The sequence below is a fragment of the Drosophila gunungcola genome, unplaced genomic scaffold (genome assembly GCF_025200985.1).
Source record: "Drosophila gunungcola strain Sukarami unplaced genomic scaffold, Dgunungcola_SK_2 000091F, whole genome shotgun sequence".
Taxonomy (NCBI): Eukaryota; Metazoa; Arthropoda; class Insecta; order Diptera; family Drosophilidae; genus Drosophila; species Drosophila gunungcola.
Window position 1 is genome coordinate 178408 of NW_026453253.1, and position 19528 is coordinate 197935.

General features: G+C 51.1%; 7 protein-coding genes across 12 annotated transcripts; 4 read left to right on the forward strand and 3 right to left on the reverse strand.

The window, feature by feature from the left end:
* Positions 1-785: 785 nt before the first annotated feature.
* LOC128265058 (pleckstrin homology domain-containing family F member 1 homolog) lies at positions 786-5238 on the reverse strand. Of its 5 annotated transcripts, XR_008268798.1 has the most exons (4): positions 4939-5238; positions 3913-4838; positions 1079-1221; positions 786-934 (listed from the first exon to the last, which is right to left on the reverse strand). XR_008268798.1 is itself a non-coding variant. In XM_053000845.1 (3 exons), exons 1-3 carry the CDS (start codon positions 5018-5020, stop codon positions 1186-1188), a joined length of 1041 nt encoding a protein of 346 aa, XP_052856805.1. In that variant the 5' UTR covers positions 5021-5236; the 3' UTR covers positions 786-1185. The 5 variants fall into 5 exon arrangements, 4 of the variants coding, with proteins under 4 accessions (XP_052856805.1, XP_052856804.1, XP_052856807.1 ...); XM_053000845.1 differs by having other exon boundaries at positions 786-1218; positions 4939-5236; XM_053000844.1 differs by having other exon boundaries at positions 786-1221; positions 4939-5236.
* Positions 5239-5582: 344 nt separating this feature from the next.
* Positions 5583-9085, forward strand: LOC128265067 (ras-related protein Rab-27A). 2 transcript variants are annotated; one of them, XM_053000856.1, is made up of 3 exons: positions 5617-6159; positions 7675-7891; positions 8242-9085. In XM_053000856.1, the coding sequence occupies exons 2-3, from the start codon at positions 7679-7681 to the stop codon at positions 8776-8778; spliced, it is 750 nt and encodes a 249-aa protein (XP_052856816.1). In that variant the 5' UTR covers positions 5617-6159; positions 7675-7678; the 3' UTR covers positions 8779-9085. The 2 variants fall into 2 exon arrangements, with proteins under 2 accessions (XP_052856817.1, XP_052856816.1); XM_053000857.1 differs by lacking the exon at positions 7675-7891 and having other exon boundaries at positions 5583-6159.
* Positions 9086-9263: 178 nt separating this feature from the next.
* On the reverse strand, positions 9264-11808 carry LOC128265060 (trypsin eta). Its single transcript, XM_053000850.1, has 3 exons — positions 11419-11808; positions 11055-11352; positions 9264-10228 (listed from the first exon to the last, which is right to left on the reverse strand). The coding sequence occupies exons 1-3, from the start codon at positions 11682-11684 to the stop codon at positions 9866-9868; spliced, it is 927 nt and encodes a 308-aa protein (XP_052856810.1). The 5' UTR covers positions 11685-11808; the 3' UTR covers positions 9264-9865.
* A 122-nt stretch (positions 11809-11930) lies between these two features.
* Positions 11931-13477, reverse strand: LOC128265061 (uncharacterized). Its single transcript, XM_053000851.1, has 4 exons — positions 13242-13477; positions 12937-13145; positions 12667-12862; positions 11931-12603 (listed from the first exon to the last, which is right to left on the reverse strand). Exons 1-4 carry the CDS (start codon positions 13318-13320, stop codon positions 12317-12319), a joined length of 771 nt encoding a protein of 256 aa, XP_052856811.1. The 5' UTR covers positions 13321-13477; the 3' UTR covers positions 11931-12316.
* Positions 13478-13761: 284 nt separating this feature from the next.
* Positions 13762-15612, forward strand: LOC128265064 (GDP-fucose protein O-fucosyltransferase 2). The gene has a single exon (XM_053000854.1). The coding sequence runs from the start codon at positions 13855-13857 to the stop codon at positions 15382-15384; it is 1530 nt and encodes a 509-aa protein (XP_052856814.1). The 5' UTR covers positions 13762-13854; the 3' UTR covers positions 15385-15612.
* Positions 15613-15893: 281 nt separating this feature from the next.
* Positions 15894-18171, forward strand: LOC128265052 (large subunit GTPase 1 homolog). Its single transcript, XM_053000838.1, has 4 exons — positions 15894-16116; positions 16192-17482; positions 17559-17764; positions 17841-18171. The coding sequence occupies exons 1-4, from the start codon at positions 16015-16017 to the stop codon at positions 18057-18059; spliced, it is 1818 nt and encodes a 605-aa protein (XP_052856798.1). The 5' UTR covers positions 15894-16014; the 3' UTR covers positions 18060-18171.
* A 141-nt stretch (positions 18172-18312) lies between these two features.
* Positions 18313-19238, forward strand: LOC128265053 (chromodomain Y-like protein 2). Its single transcript, XM_053000839.1, has one exon. It carries the CDS (start codon positions 18313-18315, stop codon positions 19162-19164), a length of 852 nt encoding a protein of 283 aa, XP_052856799.1. The 3' UTR covers positions 19165-19238.
* Positions 19239-19528: the final 290 nt, after the last annotated feature.

The window sequence follows — 19528 nt, forward strand, 5'->3', positions numbered from 1 at the left end:
ATGATCTTAAGTTCCGCGGTATAGGAATTTACTGGTTGCTTGCATTTCCTGAATCTAAAGCATTATACAACAATAAACAAATCGTTAAACTTAATATATTTTCCCTACAATCACCTACGATCTTTAAAAAAATATAAAAATATCAATAAAATGGCAAAGGTTTGGGAAAAAAAGTAGTTTTTTGGGATGAAAAAATTAATTTTTAAATTCTGCCAAATGGACAATTTTTAACGCGGTTAAAGTTTCAGGTGCAGGGTAACATGAACAGGATGTTTTAAAATTGTAAACTATAGATTAGGCAAAACAAACAAATTGATTAAAAAATTATTATAAAATTAATTTAATAGCTTGAAATTTCATTTTGATTTGTTTGTTTCATGATCTTAAGCCTAAAGTTCCACTTTAAATTGAGAGCATAATACAAAGATTGTATCAAAAAACGAGCTCAGCGTTGACCCCACCACAACACGTGATTTTAGGGTGTTGTCTGTCGTGTGATTAAAAATTGACTCACAACTACGTGTTTTTACAGGTGCCTCCTTTTCCAAAGGTTTTGCATTTTAATTGCCAGACTCTGAACCTCATATCCGAAGAAGAACTAAATTGTAATCCAAAAACGTAGTGTCGATATAATTTATTTTTTTCAGGCTGAATTTGGAATAGTACGCTGCTATTCCCCTCCTTTTCCATTTCTTAGTTGTGCTCAATAGGAAACGCATTTCGGATTAGACAGAGAAAGACAGCAGTACTGCTGTTGCACAGAAAAGAGTAACCAACACATCTGGTTCAATTTACAGTATTAATTTATTGTTTTTTCGGCTTTGTACAAATAGAAAACAGTTAATGATCGCAATTAGAAATTGCTCATATTGTATACATATCCATATAGTTAATTCCTCTCGCCAAACTTATGATTTTAGTGGTTTCACATCGCCTAAAAAAATGGGAAACAAAAGGTGTGTAAACGAACATATACGCGTAAAAGTAATGTTAGAGACAAAAATTGTGTTAATCTGGTAAAACTATGTATCGGTTTCAACATGTTGATGTTTACATATGTGTAGCAGCGACTTTACACCTTTTTAAATTTGGACAAGTGATCAAAAGTAGCAGTCGACTGGTTCCATCGAGCACTTTTTAAAGGGATTTGGACGCGCCTTGAATAAGTTCATCTTGCGTATCTCCTTACTTTCCTCCTCGCTTCCGTTGCTCATCTTGCTGCTAACGGGAAAGAAGATTACGGATTAGTATGCTAATATATATAGTTGCAGTGCAGTGCATTGGTGAGTGGCGATGACGGGACCCTAGTAGTGATTGTAATCGTAATACTGCTAGCTTTGCTTCGACCCTAAGCTGGGATTGGGAGTGAAATGAGTGGCCGACTGACTCATCCGTTGCCCGTAGTCGGAGACAGAGACAAAGACGCTCCCACTGACCATCTAACCCTATCGGCTGCTCGGCTGCTCCGTTCCCTGCTGAGTCACGGCGGGAGTTTCAGGCCGATAAGCTGGGCTGTTTGTTTGCGGATACGGCTACGGCTACGGCTAGGGGTTACATCACAGCCCACTTCGTATCTGCATCTGCCTGCTCCACCCAGTTTGTTTGCCAGCTGAAAATAGAGCAGCGGCGCAGCAGCACTCGGCTGATAAGATTATCGTGCCAAGCTAAATGTGCGGACTATGGAAAACAAGAAAAGAAACCGAAAAGGGAGCCAAGACAAGGTCGCAGTCACGAGTAATGTAATGTCTTGATGCTAGATTTTCACATCATGGAAATCAAGGTCCCTAAAAACTACACTACGTGTGGTCCCAATCGGATACAGTTGGATAGTAAGATCAGGTCTAAGCTTCCGATAGAGAGAGAACATAGTCAACTCACAACAGCTTTTGGGATGGAGTGATAGTGTACTAGCTTGAGAATATCTACCGTCATGAAGTGCCAAGTGGTCCGCTCAGCAGGTGCTGCCCGCTGTTGCAGCGGCAGCCGGCGGGCTCTGGACGTTGGGAGCTGCATGAGCAGCCTCCAGGCTGCTGGCAGCCGCCGTCGCGGAGGAGGGTGAGGTCGACGTTATCGTCGAGGAGTCGTCGGCGGCGGAAAGCACACTGTTGTCGCCGTAGAAGCGCGGCTCGTCATGCGACTCGCCGCCCGGGGAGGCTGTCTCCTCGTCGGAGTCCTCGTCGTTGGAGCTGTCGCCGGCCGTGGTGTTGAGCTTGTTGCCGGCGGCGGCAGCTCCGGCGCCCGAATCCTCGCCAGCGGCCAGTGAGCTGGTGGGCACGTGCTTCAAGCGTTCGTAGCAGGCGTCGCAGACGCGCAGCGCCTTGGTGCTCTGCTGCGGCAGCAGGAACTTCTTGGCCGAGCAGCCGGCGCAGACGACGGCGCCACAGTTGCGGCAGTGGTGCCGGCGCTGGATGAAGGTGAACTGCGTCTTCTTGCAGTGCATGCAGACGCTGGCATCGGTGTCCGGCACCCAGACGGCGGCATGGTTCTCCACCGGCTTCTTCCCGCTCTTGCGCAGTAGATCCTCCACGCACTTGTTGATGTGCGCCATCCACTCCTGCTTCTCGGTGCTGGTGGCCGCGAACACCACGAACGACTTGGTGGTGGTGCGGATGTACCACCCATTTCGGTACGCCTGGTTGTCGGCAATCGACTCGAGCGACACCTCCTCCAGCGGCATGATGTGCTGCTTGTTGTACTTCTTCTTGCCGATCACGATGTTGCCGTACACCAGTATGTCGTTGAACAGGAAGAACTGGCGCGACTTGGGTCGCTTGCGGCACATCTTGGTCAGCACGCCCTCGCCCACCAGGACGCGTCCCTGCATGGCCAGCGGAACGCCCGAGCTGCCGAAGCAGTTCTCCACGGAAGCGATGCGCCGGGTGTTGGCCTCCGAGTTGACCAGGCGGTCCACCATGGTGGAAGTGGATTCGGGTTTGGGTTTGGTTTTGGGTTTGGGCTTGGCGAAAGTTGCTGCTCCGAATCAGAGTTTCAGTCCAATCCGAATGGAAAGGTAGCCAACTGTGACGACAGACTATGTGTTTGTGTGTGTGTGTGAGTGTGTGTGTGGTGTGACACTCGGTACTCTGGCACCGTTCCAGTATGCGTATGTGTGTGTGTCTCGCTGCGGACTGGGCGCAGCTGTTGCAAGTCCTGGCAGCAAATGGCCGGGCCGATCCTGTTGCAAGTCCCGCTGCCGCTGCTCCCGCTTTATGCAATGCACGAACACGTATTTTAACTATTAACTGGCTTTTTCTACGCCGTCCGAAACGTCATGACTCACTCACACCACACCAACAACAGCAAAAACAAACTGGGCTCTCTCGCTCTCTCCTTCGTGGTGTTATTGTTGCTGCTGGTACTGCGATTGTGTTTTCATCGGGTTTTTATTTAGGGTCGTTTGGTTTGGTGGGTTCCCTTGCACCGGAAAACTGGACCCGCTGGCCTGTTCGGCGCTTGGGCTGCGATTTCAATTTCGATGCGAAGCGTAGGAAGCGCAACGGCAACTTTGTTTTAAACCCCAAGTAATTTATTTTGCCAGCGCAGTGTGGCCGCGCGAGGATCGCAAGTAAATACCGCGCGGTTCGTCAGTGTTGTAAATCACCGAAATAGTATTTTCAACATCAATATTGAATAAGGGAGTTTGAGCTATGTTATATTTTCGTCTCTTTTGACAAAATCTAAAAATAAGTATTAAATTGTTTAACCTTTTTTTTATGTTAAGACTATTAGAGCGCGAAAGCTAAACACAAAAATGTATTAAAATGGATGTTTTAAAAAAGCGATGTATGAATTTCCGACTTCGAGTCTAGTTCCGATAGTCTCCCAGCGAGTGATACCGGCCAAGAATCTATGAGCACCAAAGAACCTATCACCACATCACATCACCAAACATTAATGGCTTCTAGGACTTACCCTAACATTCTTCTTGTGATCCGGGTTGACCTGCACGGCAGCGTCGAATTCCTGGCGGTCGCGCAGGCGCTGCTCGCTGCGCAAATGTAAGGGCTTGGAGCGGGTGACGCCAGCCGGGTGCGGTCGCTCCGGATCCTGGTCCTGGGCCCGGCGGCGACGCTCCACGGTGGCCTGCCAGTGTTTGATCGTCTCGGGCGTCGTGGGCACAGTGATCGAGTGGGTGACCACCATGTCGTCGATGCGCTTGTGAATCGCCTTGAAGTTGGGCATGGGTCGGCTGTGGAACTGGCGGGCCTTGCTCTCCTCCTCGGAGCGTCTGCGCAGCGCCTGCTGCCGCTTGCTCTCGTACACGTCCTTGTACTTGTAGGCCTTGGGGGTGGAAGTGGTGCCTGCTCCTGCTCCGGCGGCCTCGTCGTCGCGGTGGCGCATGGGTGTCCATTCCAAGCGCACATTGACGACGGAGCCAACTCCCTCATGGGCCTTGTCCTCGCCCCAGCCGAGGGGAATGATCTGTTTGATGTCGCTCTGTTGCTTTTGGCCGGGATCTGCTGGGATCTTTGTGCTTGTATTCGGCTCCTGGGGCTCCGATTCAGTCTCCACTATGGGAACTGTTTTAGTTTCGACTATGGGCACCCTTTCAGTTTTTACTATGGACTCCTCTACGGTCTGCTGCTTGAGTTTCACGTTCACCTTGACACCATCGCCTTGCTCCCGATCGATCTTTTGCGGAGTTGGGCAGATGTCCACCAGATGGGGGACATTGCTGAAGCACTGATCTGCTGGAATCTTTGGTTTTGGTTCCTGGGGCTTCGATTTAAGTTCCACTTTGTGCTCTAGGGCCTCCCGACCGATCTTCTGCGGAGTGGGGCAGATGGACAGACGGGGGGCATTGACATTGTTGTTCTCCTTGTTGTTCTTGGACTCTGCTGCAAAAACAGGACAAAAAACAGTTAAGATTGACCAGACTTGGCGCGTTTTCTCAGCTTGGCGGCGATGCAGGGATGCGGAGATGCTTCGGATACGAACCGAAAAAGTTTTGCGAGTGATCCAACTTGTAGTCGCCCACGTTGATGGCGTCCCAGTCAAAAGTTCCGTTCAGATTGGCCATGGCAATAACTTATGGGTTCACAACCAACAACTTTGATTTTTATTTATATTTTTTAGTTGCCTCGCGCCACCTCCGTCACACGAAACTATCGATAACAGGAAGCGTTGATAACAAAAATTATGCCTCTGATATCGATGACTTGCTGTACGATATGTATCGTGTGTTGTTGCGCGCAAATTCACTTTGTGACTATTCAGCTACGATTTAAATAAACAAATTAGGTTTACTGCTTGTAAAACTATATTAACATGCTTTATTTTAGCAAATTAGTTAGCTGTTATTATGATGTTTAATTTAAATTTAATGTTTTTGTATCCTAGCGCTTAAAGTACAATACTTATTCGTGTCAGCTCTAATCATTACAATAGATTATACATTACATGAATTCTAACATCAGTAATTCTTATTATATTTCGCAATTACATTAAATCCTCGTTTACTATGTTTTTGTTTTTTAATTTATTTTGATTAATGTTTTCCTGTTGTAATGGGTACTGTTGAAAATAAAACTTACTGACTTAAGTGAATGACCTGCGAAAGCTCCTTGCTAGGCTCTATTTCAAAAGAATAATTTGAGTAACGTTTGGTGTAAGTGCGACAAAGTACCCGTAGAATATTGAGGTGCACATCCTGTGGCACAGGACCTGTGGACCTGTGAGCGCCTTAAAAGCTGGCAGCAAGCTTTTGCCATTGCTTTTGCTGAAAGCTGCGGCTGTGCCTCAGCAGAAGGGCTGGCGGCGAAATCGGTTGCTAGTCTGTGCTGGGCAGCGCATGGCAACAGGTCGTGCAGCGCAACGCCCGCAGGATCCTCTGCGTCCGTATTCTCGGAAGCCTGAACCTCCGAGTCCTCCGAGTCCGGAGAGGCCAAACTCTTTTCGTATTTGTTTTCGATTTGGCAGTAAAGCAGTAAGGCAGCAAGGCAGCAAAGTTGCAGCGCAGTCGGGGGACCTACTCCCGGGCATACGAATTGCGCGCGCTAAAAATAACGGGTTGCTCGACCCGACCCGCCAACTAAATCAGCTTAATCCTTCAGCATCCTTGAAGCGTCAAACCGAACGGAGTCGCCTTGGGCGCCAAAGTCAAAGGCTGGGGCGGAAATGCGTGCCGCGCCTCTGCAATTAGCCGGATCCGGTGAACAGGTGAGCAGAGTAGAGCGGAGCGGGTGGCAGCTTCCTCTGCGGCTATTTTTATATCCTGCAGCACACAGAAACACTACACCACTCGCACACACGGACACAGCGGCTAATTGCGGTGCAGTGCAGTCCCAGCATTAATTGGAAGCTGTGTAAGCAGTGCATCTGGCTGCACTGGAAGGATGGCGGCCTTGAACACAATTGCCAGGCTCTGTTTCCTAAGCCAATTGCACCAAATCACCAAGTCGCCACCAAAACAGAGCCTATTTCCATTGATTGGGCCCGGTCCCATTCCCCACCTGAGCCCAATAAGATCTTGCGAATCAATAAAGGTTTAAAATTAACCGTTAGTCGAGCGAGACGGCGAGAGCTGCGTGCATGCTAATTCTGTTTGCCCAACTTCGTAGCTCCCCCCTCCCCTGCCATACATCCCCATTGTACCTGGAAGAGCAGGATATGGCTGTAACTTGTGCGTGCTCCTTTGGCGAGAGCGGATGTGGGTGACAGATGGAAATGGCGATGGCCGGAGGCAGCGTGCGGAAGCGAGAGGAAATTACATTACAAGATATCAGCAAAGGATTCCATTGAGAACATTGAGCAGGACGGGAAGAGGATGGGCGAATGTTATGTTATTAGCTCCTCTCTTTTGCCCACCATGTATGTACATATGTACTTCGATCTCTGATGTCCCTTTTTAGTGGAAACGAGGGGAGGGGGAGGGTCCGTTGTCTAGCAACCTACAACCGCAGACGGAGTCCGTAATCCGCTTAGCGCAAGGGGGGCGCCAGATTACAGAAGAGGCTGCATTGGAGGAATCCGACCCACTCCCCCCCTCAAGTGAATCTGCAGAGCATTTGCCGTTATAGTCTAATTGGCGGGGGGAGGAGCCAGCGTCCACCACCACTACACCACAATGGCGCATTCCTGGGCCGCTCTTTGAGTGCCAGGCTACCCCCCGCCCCCCCTGTCCTCCATTGTTGCATTTGCGGTGCTTTCACTTTTTTCCAAACCACTCTCTTAGCCTTGCCTGGCATACCACTCTGTGCACTTTCAGCGGGAATGCTCGAAAACTCGATCGGTTTGTTGCCTTGTCTAACGGTCCTTTTTAAAAAGGGATTTCCTCCGCCACCCATCGAACCTTTTTAACAAAACACAAAATTTGGCCAAGAACGAGACAGAAAATCAATAAGTCGGAATTTAATGAGTTTCAAATATTTGCCACGGTGCGGGGAGATGTGTCTGTATGGGAGAGCGTGTGGGGTCGCATTATTGAAAGGGGATGGAAGTGGGTGGGGGGCACGCTTATGAAGATGCCTCTCGACTTGAGTGCCCGTCCCCCTCCGCCACCGCCCCGCTGTTCCTGTCACTCTAAGCCCAGGCTTACACAGTGGAAGTGGCGGTGGCAGTGGAAGTGGAAGAGGAGTAGAAGTGGAAGAGAGGCGGGAAAACCATCGCTCGGGAAAACCATCGCTCGGGAAGGCTCCCATAGGCCGCTCATTTGATTCGATTCCCTGCTTCCAGGCGGATGGGATGCCTCTGCTGTCCTGAACGTAATCCGAACCGGCTCAGAAAGTCCAGAATGACGGGCGCTAACATCGACTACGACTACCTGCTCAAGTTCCTCGTCCTGGGCGACTCCGGCGTGGGCAAGACCTGCCTCCTGTACCAGTACACGGATGGCCGTTTCCACACGCAGTTCATCTCCACCGTGGGCATCGACTTTCGCGAGAAGCGACTGGTGAGTAGAGATAACCCACAGTTTACTGGCTTTGATTCCAGTTGCATCTATGCTACATTTATTTTATAATAATTTGCAATTGTTATGTGGGGGAAACTCGTTAAATAAACAATCAATAAAACTCAAAAATTTTAAGCCAGATTAAGAAAATTTCTCGGAAAGTTTGTTCCGAATATAGCTTTAAAAATTAGAGACTAGTTTGCGTAGAAACGGACGGACGGTCATAAGACTGGCCATGGCTAGATCGAGTCTTATCGTGATGCTGATTACGGGTATATATATATACTTTATGGGGTCTGATTGCAACGAGGTCATCTATAGAACATACTATTTTTCTCTGCATCCTGCAGTTGTACAACTCCCGCGGACGTCGACACCGCATCCACCTGCAGATCTGGGACACCGCCGGGCAGGAGCGGTTCCGCTCGCTGACCACGGCCTTCTACCGCGACGCCATGGGGTTCCTGCTCATCTTCGACCTGACCAGCGAGAAGAGCTTCCTGGAGACAGCCAACTGGCTGTCGCAGCTGCGGACGCACGCCTACTCGGAGGACCCGGACGTGGTGCTGTGCGGCAACAAGTGCGACCTGCTGCAGCTGCGCGTGGTGAGTCGGGACCAAGTGGCGGCGCTCTGCCGGCGCTACCGACTGCCCTATATTGAGACGAGCGCCTGCACGGGGGCCAACGTGCAGGATGCCGTCGAGCTGCTGGTGGGTCGCGTCATGGAGCGGATCGAGAACGCCGCCTGCAACCGGGAATTCTCGCTGCTGCTCACCCAGTCGCGCTGCCTGCCGAACATCGCCTACGGGCAGCCGGAGCCACTGCGTCTGCACGACCAGCGGGAGGAGCAGATGCCCTCTCCGCGGCGGAACTGCCGCAACTGCTAGGCCCAAAGGGCCAAAAGCCCATCCCTCCCTGCTAGTGTTGGGTACACACTGCTCACTTTGGTGTACAAAATCAGTTGCTCACAAAATCACTCACTGAACAACTGAACCCTTGAACGACTTAACTGCTTGACAAATGAACAACTGAGCAAAAAAGTGCAATAGTCGTGAACATGTTCAGTGAACAACTATTTTTTGTTCACTCATTTATGAGCAAACCAACTCTAATCCCCACCTGCGTTGTTTATTGGCTCTTGTTTCCGGTTCTAAGTGTGTTTCGCTGTAAATAAATGTTGATTGTTAAGTGGAAGAGCCCCTGGGGCGGGTTTTATTCGGGAGGCCTACGGGTGGGCTGAGTTCGGGTGCTCCGACCCTGGACTCAATTCCTCGATAAGAGAGCATAGTCGTGAAAATGATCCGACTCTTGTGAAACTCAGTAGATTGGTAGATAAAAGCCATGTTTGTAGATGTGCATACACTATGGTGTCTTTAAAGAAATGACTTTAATCAGTAAATCGATAGATACATATCTGTGTACAGCTGCGGTCAAAATTGCAGTTCTCTTTTAGATTTTGGAAATAACATTCAAAAATGGAAATAAAGTACTATAAACTAAATAGGGCAAATATAAGTATCCGAATCTATCATAGATATATATATTCAAATATTTTTAATAAAGAATAATAAAAAAAATGTTAATTTGAAAAATAGATTAGATATTTAATTTATTTTTGTTCCAATACAAAATAAAAAGTTTCATCATTTTTATAAAATCATTTGCTGCAGCATATTGAAAAGTGAATTTTAAGGAGTTAAACTAAAACAATAAATGGTTTTGTAAACCTAATTTTGTTAATTGGTAAATAAGCATTATGATAAATTAAAAAAAGTTGTTTTACGCCTTAAAAGTATGTTTTTCAGCACTACATTGTCCCACTTATTTTACTTTGAACGCAGCTGTACGTTTGCAATAGTTCGTGTAATATCTTTTTGGGCTTTCTTAGTTGCAGATCCCTTGAATCCCTTGATCCCTTGAAAGAACAGACTCAATGCAAGAGCATCCATAAATATTTAGTTAAGGTAAACAGCATTACAAGAGTACCCAGAATCCAGAGCACCAGCACAAACACATCATCAGTATGAGCAGCCTGGCAGAAATGCTGCAGCTCGGGGCTGCACTGCGCTCCTCGATCCACTGGCGATAGTACTGGACGTCCACATAGACCCCCGGCAAACCCGGTTCTGCGCACCCGTAGCCCCACGAGACCACGCCCACCAGCCGCCCCTCGTGCACCAGCGGACCGCCCGAATCGCCCTGGCAGGAGTCGGTGCCGCCCTGCAACCGTCCGGCGCACATCATCCCCGGCAGCAGGCCGGCCTTGTAGATCATCCGGCAGGTCTGGTGCCGGATGGTGCTCACGTTGGCGGTCAGCAGGATGTTGGACAGGGAACTCTGGGAAAAGGGCGGGTTAAATAGAAAAAACGAAGTCAGTGGCGTTTTTGGAAACGATAAAAAACGATTGTCCACCTTAGTGCTTAAGAATTAGTATGCAATGATGTACATATGTATGTATGTACATACCTAATCTGAAATTAATATAAGATCTCACTGTAAGATGCTTATTCTATTAACAGTACGTTATAGAAAAACGAATACATCAACTTCTATTTTGTTCTACTCAAAAAAAAAAAACAAACAAACTCAATGTATATTCGTATAAATGAAAAAATCAGCAAACTTATAGTTTATTTAAAATTTAGTTTTCCATTTTTCTTTCTCTGGGAGTCAAATGATGTAGTCGTTTGATTCAAGAAATTAAGAAGTAGAGAAACGGACGGACACTGCGTTGCAAAAAAAATTTATTTAATATTTAAATTAAATATATAAAATATTTGAATTAATGTGAAAAATTTAATATCTTAAATGGGTCCCATTTGTATAAAATGCTTATATTTAAGTTTTATATGGTTTACATTTAAATTACAATTTGATATTTTCGGTATCAAGATACACTTGACCTCTATAAGTAAAGCGAATTATTTGACATTACGCTCCTCAAAATAAACTTTATTTTGTTAATTATATAATATATATATTATAACCATATACAATTTAGTGATTGTCCCATCTGAGGTTTAAATAAAACTATAAAAAATAAACAAATAAAAATTATTTAAAAACCTCCAATGGATAAAATCAAAGCGAAGAATGTTTAGGTAAACTGACTAGAAAATGGTTACAGTTACTACGTTTGTACGTTGTTCACCAGTGCACTTACCTGCTCCGTGCGTCCCCAGCCAGCCACCTGGCACAGCCTCCCAGGGGGCGTGGCCTGAGCCGCCAGCTGGATGGGGGCCACGGCGGGGGTGAGGGTGACGCCCTCGGAGGAGGAGGGCAGCCCGGTGCGCAGGAAGAGGATGCCCACGTCGTCGCGCATGCTGTCCGGGCTGAAGGTGTGCATGTAGGCCATGGAGCTCACCTGGGACACGAGGGTCCCATTGCGTCGCTCGAAGCGGTTCAGGGTGCCCAGGACGACGACAAACTCGTCGGGTCGTCGATAGCGCTTCCTCTGGTTGCTGAAGTAGGCATTGGTCCATTGTTCATCACAACTCAAGGTCACTCTGCTCGGGCTCCCTACTCACTTGTACAGACAATGGGCGGCGGTCAGGACCTTCCGGGGCGCAATCAGAGCTCCGCCGCAGATGTGGCCACTGCCAAAGTTGTTGTCGTGCCGCCGGAGGCGAATGGAGACCAGGTGGCGTGTCTCGTCCGAACGGGCCACACTGCCATTGATGATGCGCGGCTGCTGCTGCAGCGGGTCTTCTTGAGGCCCAGTCTGCGCCGTGCCACAGGTGAGCATCCAGCAAATGGCGTAGGTGCAGCCCAGCAGCCAGCTCCGCCGAGTCATCGCAAATCAGGCAAGAATCAGAACCGAACTAAATCGAAGTGTAGAGGCTGGGAGCCGCTTCAGACAAGTCTAACAATTGGCAATCAGCGGCGCTGCTATCAGTTCGATAAGGCAAACATAAACATATTAGGCGCAGATCCACAGCCAGCCGCAGTTCATTACTGTGACTGGGAAACTAGTGATTCGAGGCGAGGGTCGCACAGAGAGAAAATGATATGAAAAGATGATCGATCTGACCATTGAAAGTTCAAATAACACGTCAGTTTTTAATGTTGATATGTCTTCACACCAATTTGCTGATAAAGGGGCATCTTCAAACGTGAAATACAATACTTTTTGCTACGTTTGTAGTTTGAGCCTGCATAAAAATGGTTTTTTGAAGTAGAAATATAAAATGGAGGGCATCCTGGGCTCAAAATCGTACTGGTCTTAATTTTAAGTGTGTGCTCTTCGATATAATTACAGTATAAATGGAGTTCGGCGTGTATAAATATGTATATATTCGATGGTTAAAGTTGAAGGCACTTTGGACGGCGTCGACGGCGAAGATACGAGATTGCTTGGGGAAACTTAGGCTAGATCCATCCAAGTGGAGTGGAATGCATTGAATGGTGGTGGCTATTAGCCAGCCCTTATATGTAGCCCTGCAGGCTGCGCGACTGACTGTGGTGGTGGCGCGGCGGCTGGTAGCCCGGCTCCTGCATCTCCATCTGCATGACCAGGTTCTTCTGCTCGCCACGGGCCTCGTAGGCCTGGCGGGCCTCGCGCTGCAGGATGAGGGCGGCCAGGCCGAGGAGCATGAAGGTGACCACGGCTAGGGCATAGGACCAGCCCAGCACGTTGAACTTGGGGTACATCATCCAGTCGCGGCGGTAGGCGCAGCTGCCGAAGATGCACACGGCCAGAAACATGAACAGAGCTGTGTCGGATGTACGAACTTAGTTGGCTTCAACAGAACAAGATCGGGACTAGGTATACGTACAGGAGACAGCGGTACCCAGGTAGGAGAGGCGCACGAGCAGCCACTCGTACTGCAGCACGGGCTTCAGCGGCAGGCGGATAATGGTCAGCGAGAGTAGGACGAGCACGAGGAACACGATGATGAAGGACATGGTGACGAAGCCCTGCACAGCCATCAGCCAGCCGGGCAGCAGGTACTCACGGATAACGTAGTAGTCCTGCGGGTGGAAGAGAATCGGTTTAGTCGGTGGTTGGTTGTCCGGAACCCAATGCGACGCATGCATATGCTCACGTGCGAGAAGATGTTGTGGCAGCCGTTGAACTGCTTGGGGAACTGGTACTTGGGGTACACGAAGTCCTTGAAGCAGTACTGCCAGAGGCCCATGTTCTTGAAGCTGGCCCGCGTCTCCTCGTACGACTCGATCCAGTACGGCGAGCAGAAGGACATCATCAGCACAAAGAAGCTGGCGAAGGTGACGATGGCCCCGAAGACCACGCCGTCTGCAGAAGGATGAGGGATTGGTTATGGAGGGTGTGGATGTGGATGTGAATGTGGATGCAATTCCAGGTCAGCCCGCATCCGCATGCGTCACTTACTTGTGGCCCGCGGGTAGTCTCCCTTCTCGACTCCAGAGTCCGTGGTGTCCTGCGACTGCTGCTTGTTGAGTTCGCGCATCCTGCTATCCTTGTGTCCTTGTTTTGATTCTCGGCGGATCGCAGTTGGAGCTGTTTATTAGAGTATCGTTTCTGTGTTGTCTGGTTTTCAACAGCGTAAACAAATGCAACTCGCACACACCCAAAAAAAAAATAGGTGGGGCTCAGTGTTGCCAGATGTTAAAACTGCTTTACCCCTAAATAATCTCGACCAACCCCGATTTCCCCCTAAAGAAAAACAGTTTTCCCCTGAAATTAAAACACACGTTAAATTTCAAAAAAACATTTGGCAGAAATATTAATTTTTGATCTTAGTTTATTGTGCAATTGTTGTGACTTAAGAAATCTATCTATAATATGCGCTTAAAGTTTTGTTTTCATTTCTGTATCAATTTTCTTCACCTAAAAATGTAGTAAGAAATATTTAATTCTAGCTTTGGTATTTTTTTTGGAACCATTTTCATGTGAGCTTAATACCGAAAGTCCGCGCGTTAGGGCTTTATTTTGACCGCTGCCACAGCCACTTAAAATCAAACATCAAAACTCAAAACTCAAAATGCGAGGGAGCTGGCCAAGGCTTCGGCCCCCGGCGCTGGAGCTGCTCCATCTGCTGCTGATCCTGCTGCTCCACCTGTTGTCCGCCACCGAGTCGGCCTTCCGGAACGGCACCGCCAGCCGCGGAAGTGAAAATGCCCGGAGAAACAACGCCACCTGTGCCCGGAGACTACTGCCGGAGATCCTGCCGCCGCCGCAGAGCTGTCCGCCCGAAGTGCTCGGGATGAGGGGCACCGTGTACATCCTGTACGACGTGAACATCTCCGAGGGTTTCAACCTGCGCCGCGACGTCTACATCCGCATGGCGGTTTTCGTGCGCCGGCTGCAGCGCCGACGGAGATTCCGCCAGGTGCGCCTGGTCCTCCCGCCCTGGCCCCGCCTCGTCCACTGGCACTCGCAGGGCCTGCAGCAGGCCGGCCTGCCCTGGAGCCACTTCTTCGACCTGGCCAGCCTGGGCCGCTACGCGCCCGTGCTCGACTACGCCGAGTTCCTGGCCGAGCAGCGGCTCTTCGGCAATCCGGGCGCCCCCCTGGTGCACGTGGCGCACGCCTTCCGCCTGCAGCACTACGAGCACATGCTGGAGCAGGGCATCTTCCGAGACAAGTTCGAGCGCGTCACCGACAAGCCGTGCAGCGAGGCATCCCTGTCGGGCGGGGCACTGCTCCAGCAGCCGGAGCTGCGCGTGGGCCGCTTCCACTGCGTGCGATTCCAGGGCAGCGCCGGGCTGCTGGAGCAGCTGCTGCGCGCGGCCATTGCCGAGGACACGGCCGGTCCGGAGGATGCCGACGACATGCGCACCTACGCCCTGCTCAGCGCCGAGACCGTGCTGCACGACCACTGGGGCGACGAGCACTTCTGGCGCGCCCGCCGCTCTATGCGATTCAGCCCCGGCCTTGCCCAGGTGGCCGCCGACTTCCGGCACCAGGTGCTGGGCACCACGGACGCCACGGCCCGGGTGCAGCGGCCAGCGATGTGGGAGCTGGAGCGGACGAAGCGGGACGCCAGGGGCGGAGACTACCTGTGCGCCCACCTGCGCAGGGGCGACTTTGTGCGGTCGCGGGACAAGACCACGCCCACCTTGAAGGCGGCCGCCCAGCAGGTGAAGCAGCTGCTGCGCGCCTTCAACATGAGCACCGTGTTCCTGGCCAGCGACGCCACGCCCTACGAGCTGATGGAGCTGAAAGAGCTTTTCCACCGCTTTCGCCTTGTGCACTTCACACCGGAGTCCAACGCCCAGCGGCGGCAGCTGAAGGACGGGGGCGTGGCCGTGGTGGACCAGCTGGTGTGCGCCTACGCCCGCTACTTCGTGGGCACGTACGAGAGCACCTTCACGTACCGTATCTACGAGGAGCGCGAGATCCTGGGCTTCAGCCAGGCCAGCACCTTCAACACGTTCTGCAAGGCGCTAGGTGGAAGCTGCTCCCGCAACGCCGTTTGGCCCATCGTCTGGGATGATGATGGCGATGGCGACATCGATGACGATGATGGCGACACCGAAAGCGGGGAGGACACCAATAGCATTCCCTACTGAATAACCTCTGTGTTCCCGGCTGCTGCCTTTGCGCATCCGATTGCCGTGCCGTATATACATACATATGTTGTAAGACCACTCAAACTCTAGTTTTAAGTCCAAAGCGTGCCAGATGAGCAACAGAGATTCCGAACAACCTGCGATTGTGTACCAAAAAATAAATTAATAGCCAATATTCTGCACTCCAAAGTCCCGAGAGATGGGATTCATGTCGGCATTTATAGGATATATTTAGTAGTCATATTTATTATTATTTTTTGCTTTAAAATAAAGTTAAAAAAAAAACAAAAGTGTACAAAGTTTCGAAAATATTTAGCTGATAGGTTTAAAGCTTAGATCAACGTATACTTTTTAAAAATTTAAATAAGATAATAATTTTCGTTGCTTTAAAATTAAGCTTACAACTTTTCGTTTGAAATAAACGTATCTTTTTTAAAATGAAAATATCGCCACCTCTGCTTTCGCTCCAATGTATCGATAACATTCTTAGAATACCCACTCTAGTGCGATAACTTATCGATGGTTGATTCGATCGTACCACCGCTACCGTTGCACGTGTTTTTATTTGTATCACAAATATATTTCATTTCGTACCGTTTCGGGTAAATTTGGAAATCTGATAGCTGCGCCATGGGCAAGAAGAACAAGGGCGGAGCGCCCAACCTGGGTCGCCAGCTGATCAAGGATCGCTTTGGCCACACACCCCGCCGCAAGGTGGACAACGACACAATGGTGAGTGCTTAAGCGTTTAAGTGGGCATGTGTGGTGGCAAAGTTTTACTTATAATCCTGACTGCCGACCCGAAAGCTGCACACCACCGAGCTGCAGGACGGCTACGACTGGGGCCGCCTCAACCTGTCCTCCGTGACCGAGGAGTCCTCGTTCCAGGCCTTCCTGCGCACCGCCGAGCTGGCCGGCACGGAGTTCCAGGCAGAGAAGCTGAACATCACGTTCGTGAACCCCAAGCAGCGGGTGGGCCTGCTCAGCAAGACGCAGGAGCAGCGCATGCACCAGAAGCACGACGAGCACCGCGACCAGCTGAAGATCCCGCGGCGCCCCAAGTGGAGCAAGGATACCAGCGCCGAGGAGCTGGAGCGGGCCGAGAACGAAGCTTTCCTCAACTGGCGCCGCGACCTGGCGCTGCTGCAGGAGGACGAAGAGATCCTGATGACGCCCTACGAGAAGAACCTCGAGTTCTGGCGCCAGCTGTGGCGCGTAGTGGAGCGCTCCGACGTGGTCGTCCAGATCGTGGACGCCCGCAATCCGCTGCTCTTCCGCAGCGTCGACCTGGAGCGCTATGTGAAGGAGGTGGAGCCCAGCAAGATGAATATGATCCTGGTGAACAAGTCGGACCTGCTCACCGCGGAGCAGCGTCGCCACTGGGCCGAGTACTTCGACAGCGAGGGCATTCGCACGGCCTTCTACTCGGCCACTTTGGTGGAGGAGGAGCTGAAGCAGGAGGCGGAGGCGGCGCGCCAGGAGTCCTTTCCCGAGGTGCGCCAGCTGCGCGAGGCCGCCGAGGAGATTCACCAGTCGCTAGACAAGGTGGAGGGCACGCTGAGCGCCATCGAGCAGAAGCTAATGGTGAACAAGGAGGAGCTTCCTCTTCCACTGCAGCCGGGTGATAAGAACAGCTCCCGGTTGCTGTCCCGCCTGGAGCTCATCGAGTTCCTGCGCCACATCTACAGCGGACCGCGGCACACGGAGCAGCACGTGACCATCGGCATGGTTGGCTATCCCAACGTGGGCAAGAGCAGCACCATCAACTCGCTGATGACGGTCAAGAAGGTGTCCGTCTCGGCCACGCCCGGCAAAACCAAGCGCTTCCAGACGCTCTTTCTGGACAAGGACATCCTGCTCTGCGACTGTCCCGGCCTGGTGATGCCCAGCTTCGTGCTGACCAAGGCGGACATGTTGCTCAACGGCATCCTGCCCATCGACCAGATGCGCGACCACGTGCCAGCCGTGAACCTGCTGTGCGAGCGCATTCCGCGTCACATCCTCGAGGACAAGTATGGCATCGTGATAGCCAAGCCGCTGGAAGGCGAGGACATGGAGCGGCCACCGCATTCGGAGGAGCTGCTGCTGGCCTATGGCTGTAAGTGCCCTATGAGCTCTACCCTTCTAAGCACTTCATTAATCGTTCTCTCCCGCTTCTTTTCGGTGTGGCCCAGACAATCGCGGTTTCATGACCTCCAACGGACAGCCGGACCAGGCGCGCTCCGCCAGGTACGTGCTCAAGGACTACGTCAACGGCAGACTGCTGTACGCCATGGGACCGCCCTCGCTGCCCCAGTCCGAGTACCACACTTTTCCGGAGCGCCAGCGCAAGGTCATCGAGGAATCGCAGCTGCCCAGCCAGCAACAGCGAGCCATGCGGGTGAGACTCGCAATTTGCACTTGCCACTCGGCTAGATAACTTACTGATTGTCTGATTGTTTGATTGTCTGCCCCAGATTGACAAGAGCACGTCCAAGGAGCTGGACAAGCAGTTCTTCGACGACAAGCCCACCCATGCCCACGTCAAGGGACGCACCAACTTCCCGAACGTGCGCCTGGCCAACGATGGCTCCCTGGTGACCGGCGCCGATCCGGCGGCCAAGCCCTGGCGTCACGTCAAGAAGGAGCGGCGCGAGAAGCTGCGCAAGAAGTTCTCACACCTGGACGAGCACTGATTTGTGAGCCATTAGTTATTTATTCCCCAGGGCGTGTCTGCAAGGCACTTGTATATTATTAGCACTAGACTTACGTAGCTATTAAAGTTTGCTGAAACTAAAAACCTGAAAATGAAGAATTAGCACATCTCCTCACATAAACCATTGCAAACTGAACAAATAGCAAAGAAGATTAAGCAGATTACCCACTTTAGATGCCCGATGCGTGAGTTGAGAGCAATGTTTCTGCACTTCGACCGCCTGATAAGCGCAGATGTTTACGCCGAGTGCGTGGCCGTGGATCACCAGTTTCAATCTAGCTGCGATGGCCACGGACGACAGTTGCAAGCACTTCGCCGAGCTGGACGTGAGCCGCCGCTCCGGGCTGCTCCACATCCACTTCCAGCGGCGCTGGCTGCGTCGCACCATCTACGAGCTGATGCGCGCCCTCGACCTGGCCTCCACAGATGCCCAGCTCCAGGTGGTCGTGCTCTCGGGTCACTTTTCTGTTGGCTGCGGCGGCGACACGGAACCGCTGGCTCTGAAGCAGGGTCAGCAGAACAGGAGGCGACAGATGGGGGGCCAGAGACGGGAGCAGCAGGAGGAGCACAGCAGCGAGGCCGAGGAGCAGTACATACACGAAAGGGCCGCCAATTTTGTGATGCGCTCGCTGGCCAAGAAGATACTGGCCCACCGCAAGCTGCTGGTGGCCTTCGTGGAGACCGAGTGCCTGGGCCTGGGACTCAGCGTGTGCAGTCTGTGCGACCTGGTCTACGCCACGGAGTCCGCTGCCTTTGTGCCCGCCCTCGGCCACCTGGATGCCTGCACCAAGGTGGGGCCCGGCTGGATGGTGCCCCACATCGACTGGCTGCTGCACTTGGGCGATCGGGCCGATGCCCGCACTGCCCTCCACTGCGGCCTGCTGGCCGGGATGGTGGCCGAGCCGCAACAGTTCTGGCACCGCATGGATCAGTATGCCGTCCAGGTGCCGACCGCCGCCCTGCTGGCCACCAAGCGCCTCCTGATCCGCCCCTGGCGGGACGCGCTGCTGAAGGAGCTGCGCGAGGAGGGCACTCCAATGGCTGCCCAGCGACGACGCCTGCTCTACGCCAGATCCAGGCTGTAAAATTTAGATATTAGTCCTGAGAAGCGACTGTACAATAAAGACAAATCTGCATGCATAAAAGAAACGTGCTCACATGTCTGCTGGAGCTATTGTTTATAGTTTAGTGTTGTGTTGCATTGATTTGATTAGGTTTAGCTGGGCAGTATCTGCAGTTTGGGGGTACTTTCCCACCCTTTTTCATCCTTTACGAATTTTTAATAAGCAACAGTGGGTCTGCAGATTAGTCTCACTTAATCATTTAGTATAAACTTTTATAGGCTAAAACATGTGGGTGTTTTTGGCATAACTTTCGTAAGTTTGTTAAAGTCTCACTTTTTCTATTTCTATTCAACTTGTTTGAACATTAAAGTCGAACTATGATCTA

Bases quoted from the DNA above. Each gene is read 5' to 3' on its own strand.
- LOC128265058 (XM_053000844.1), bottom strand. From the start codon at position 5,020: ATGGCCAATCTGAACGGAACTTTTGACTGGGACGCCATCAACGTGGGC. The intron at 4,839-4,938 runs GTTCGTATCCGA...CTGTTTTTGCAG, and splicing joins TCACTCGCAAAACTTTTTCG to CAGAGTCCAAGAACAACAAG. The intron at 1,222-3,912 runs GTAAGTCCTAGA...CTTTCCCGTTAG, and splicing joins ATCACAAGAAGAATGTTAGG to CAGCAAGATGAGCAACGGAA.
- LOC128265067 (XM_053000856.1), top strand. From the start codon at position 7,679: ATGGGATGCCTCTGCTGTCCTGAACGTAATCCGAACCGGCTCAGAAAG. The intron at 7,892-8,241 runs GTGAGTAGAGAT...TGCATCCTGCAG, and splicing joins ACTTTCGCGAGAAGCGACTG to TTGTACAACTCCCGCGGACG.
- LOC128265060 (XM_053000850.1), bottom strand. From the start codon at position 11,684: ATGACTCGGCGGAGCTGGCTGCTGGGCTGCACCTACGCCATTTGCTGG. The intron at 11,353-11,418 runs GTGAGTAGGGAG...TGCCTACTTCAG, and splicing joins GCCGCCCATTGTCTGTACAA to CAACCAGAGGAAGCGCTATC. The intron at 10,229-11,054 runs GTAAGTGCACTG...CCCTTTTCCCAG, and splicing joins GCTGGGGACGCACGGAGCAG to AGTTCCCTGTCCAACATCCT.
- LOC128265061 (XM_053000851.1), bottom strand. From the start codon at position 13,320: ATGCGCGAACTCAACAAGCAGCAGTCGCAGGACACCACGGACTCTGGA. The intron at 13,146-13,241 runs GTAAGTGACGCA...ATCCTTCTGCAG, and splicing joins AGACTACCCGCGGGCCACAA to ACGGCGTGGTCTTCGGGGCC. The intron at 12,604-12,666 runs GTACGTATACCT...CATCCGACACAG, and splicing joins CCTGGGTACCGCTGTCTCCT to CTCTGTTCATGTTTCTGGCC.
- LOC128265064 (XM_053000854.1), top strand. From the start codon at position 13,855: ATGCGAGGGAGCTGGCCAAGGCTTCGGCCCCCGGCGCTGGAGCTGCTC.
- LOC128265052 (XM_053000838.1), top strand. From the start codon at position 16,015: ATGGGCAAGAAGAACAAGGGCGGAGCGCCCAACCTGGGTCGCCAGCTG. The intron at 17,483-17,558 runs GTAAGTGCCCTA...GGTGTGGCCCAG, and splicing joins GCTGCTGCTGGCCTATGGCT to ACAATCGCGGTTTCATGACC. The intron at 17,765-17,840 runs GTGAGACTCGCA...TGTCTGCCCCAG, and splicing joins AGCAACAGCGAGCCATGCGG to ATTGACAAGAGCACGTCCAA.
- LOC128265053 (XM_053000839.1), top strand. From the start codon at position 18,313: ATGTTTACGCCGAGTGCGTGGCCGTGGATCACCAGTTTCAATCTAGCT.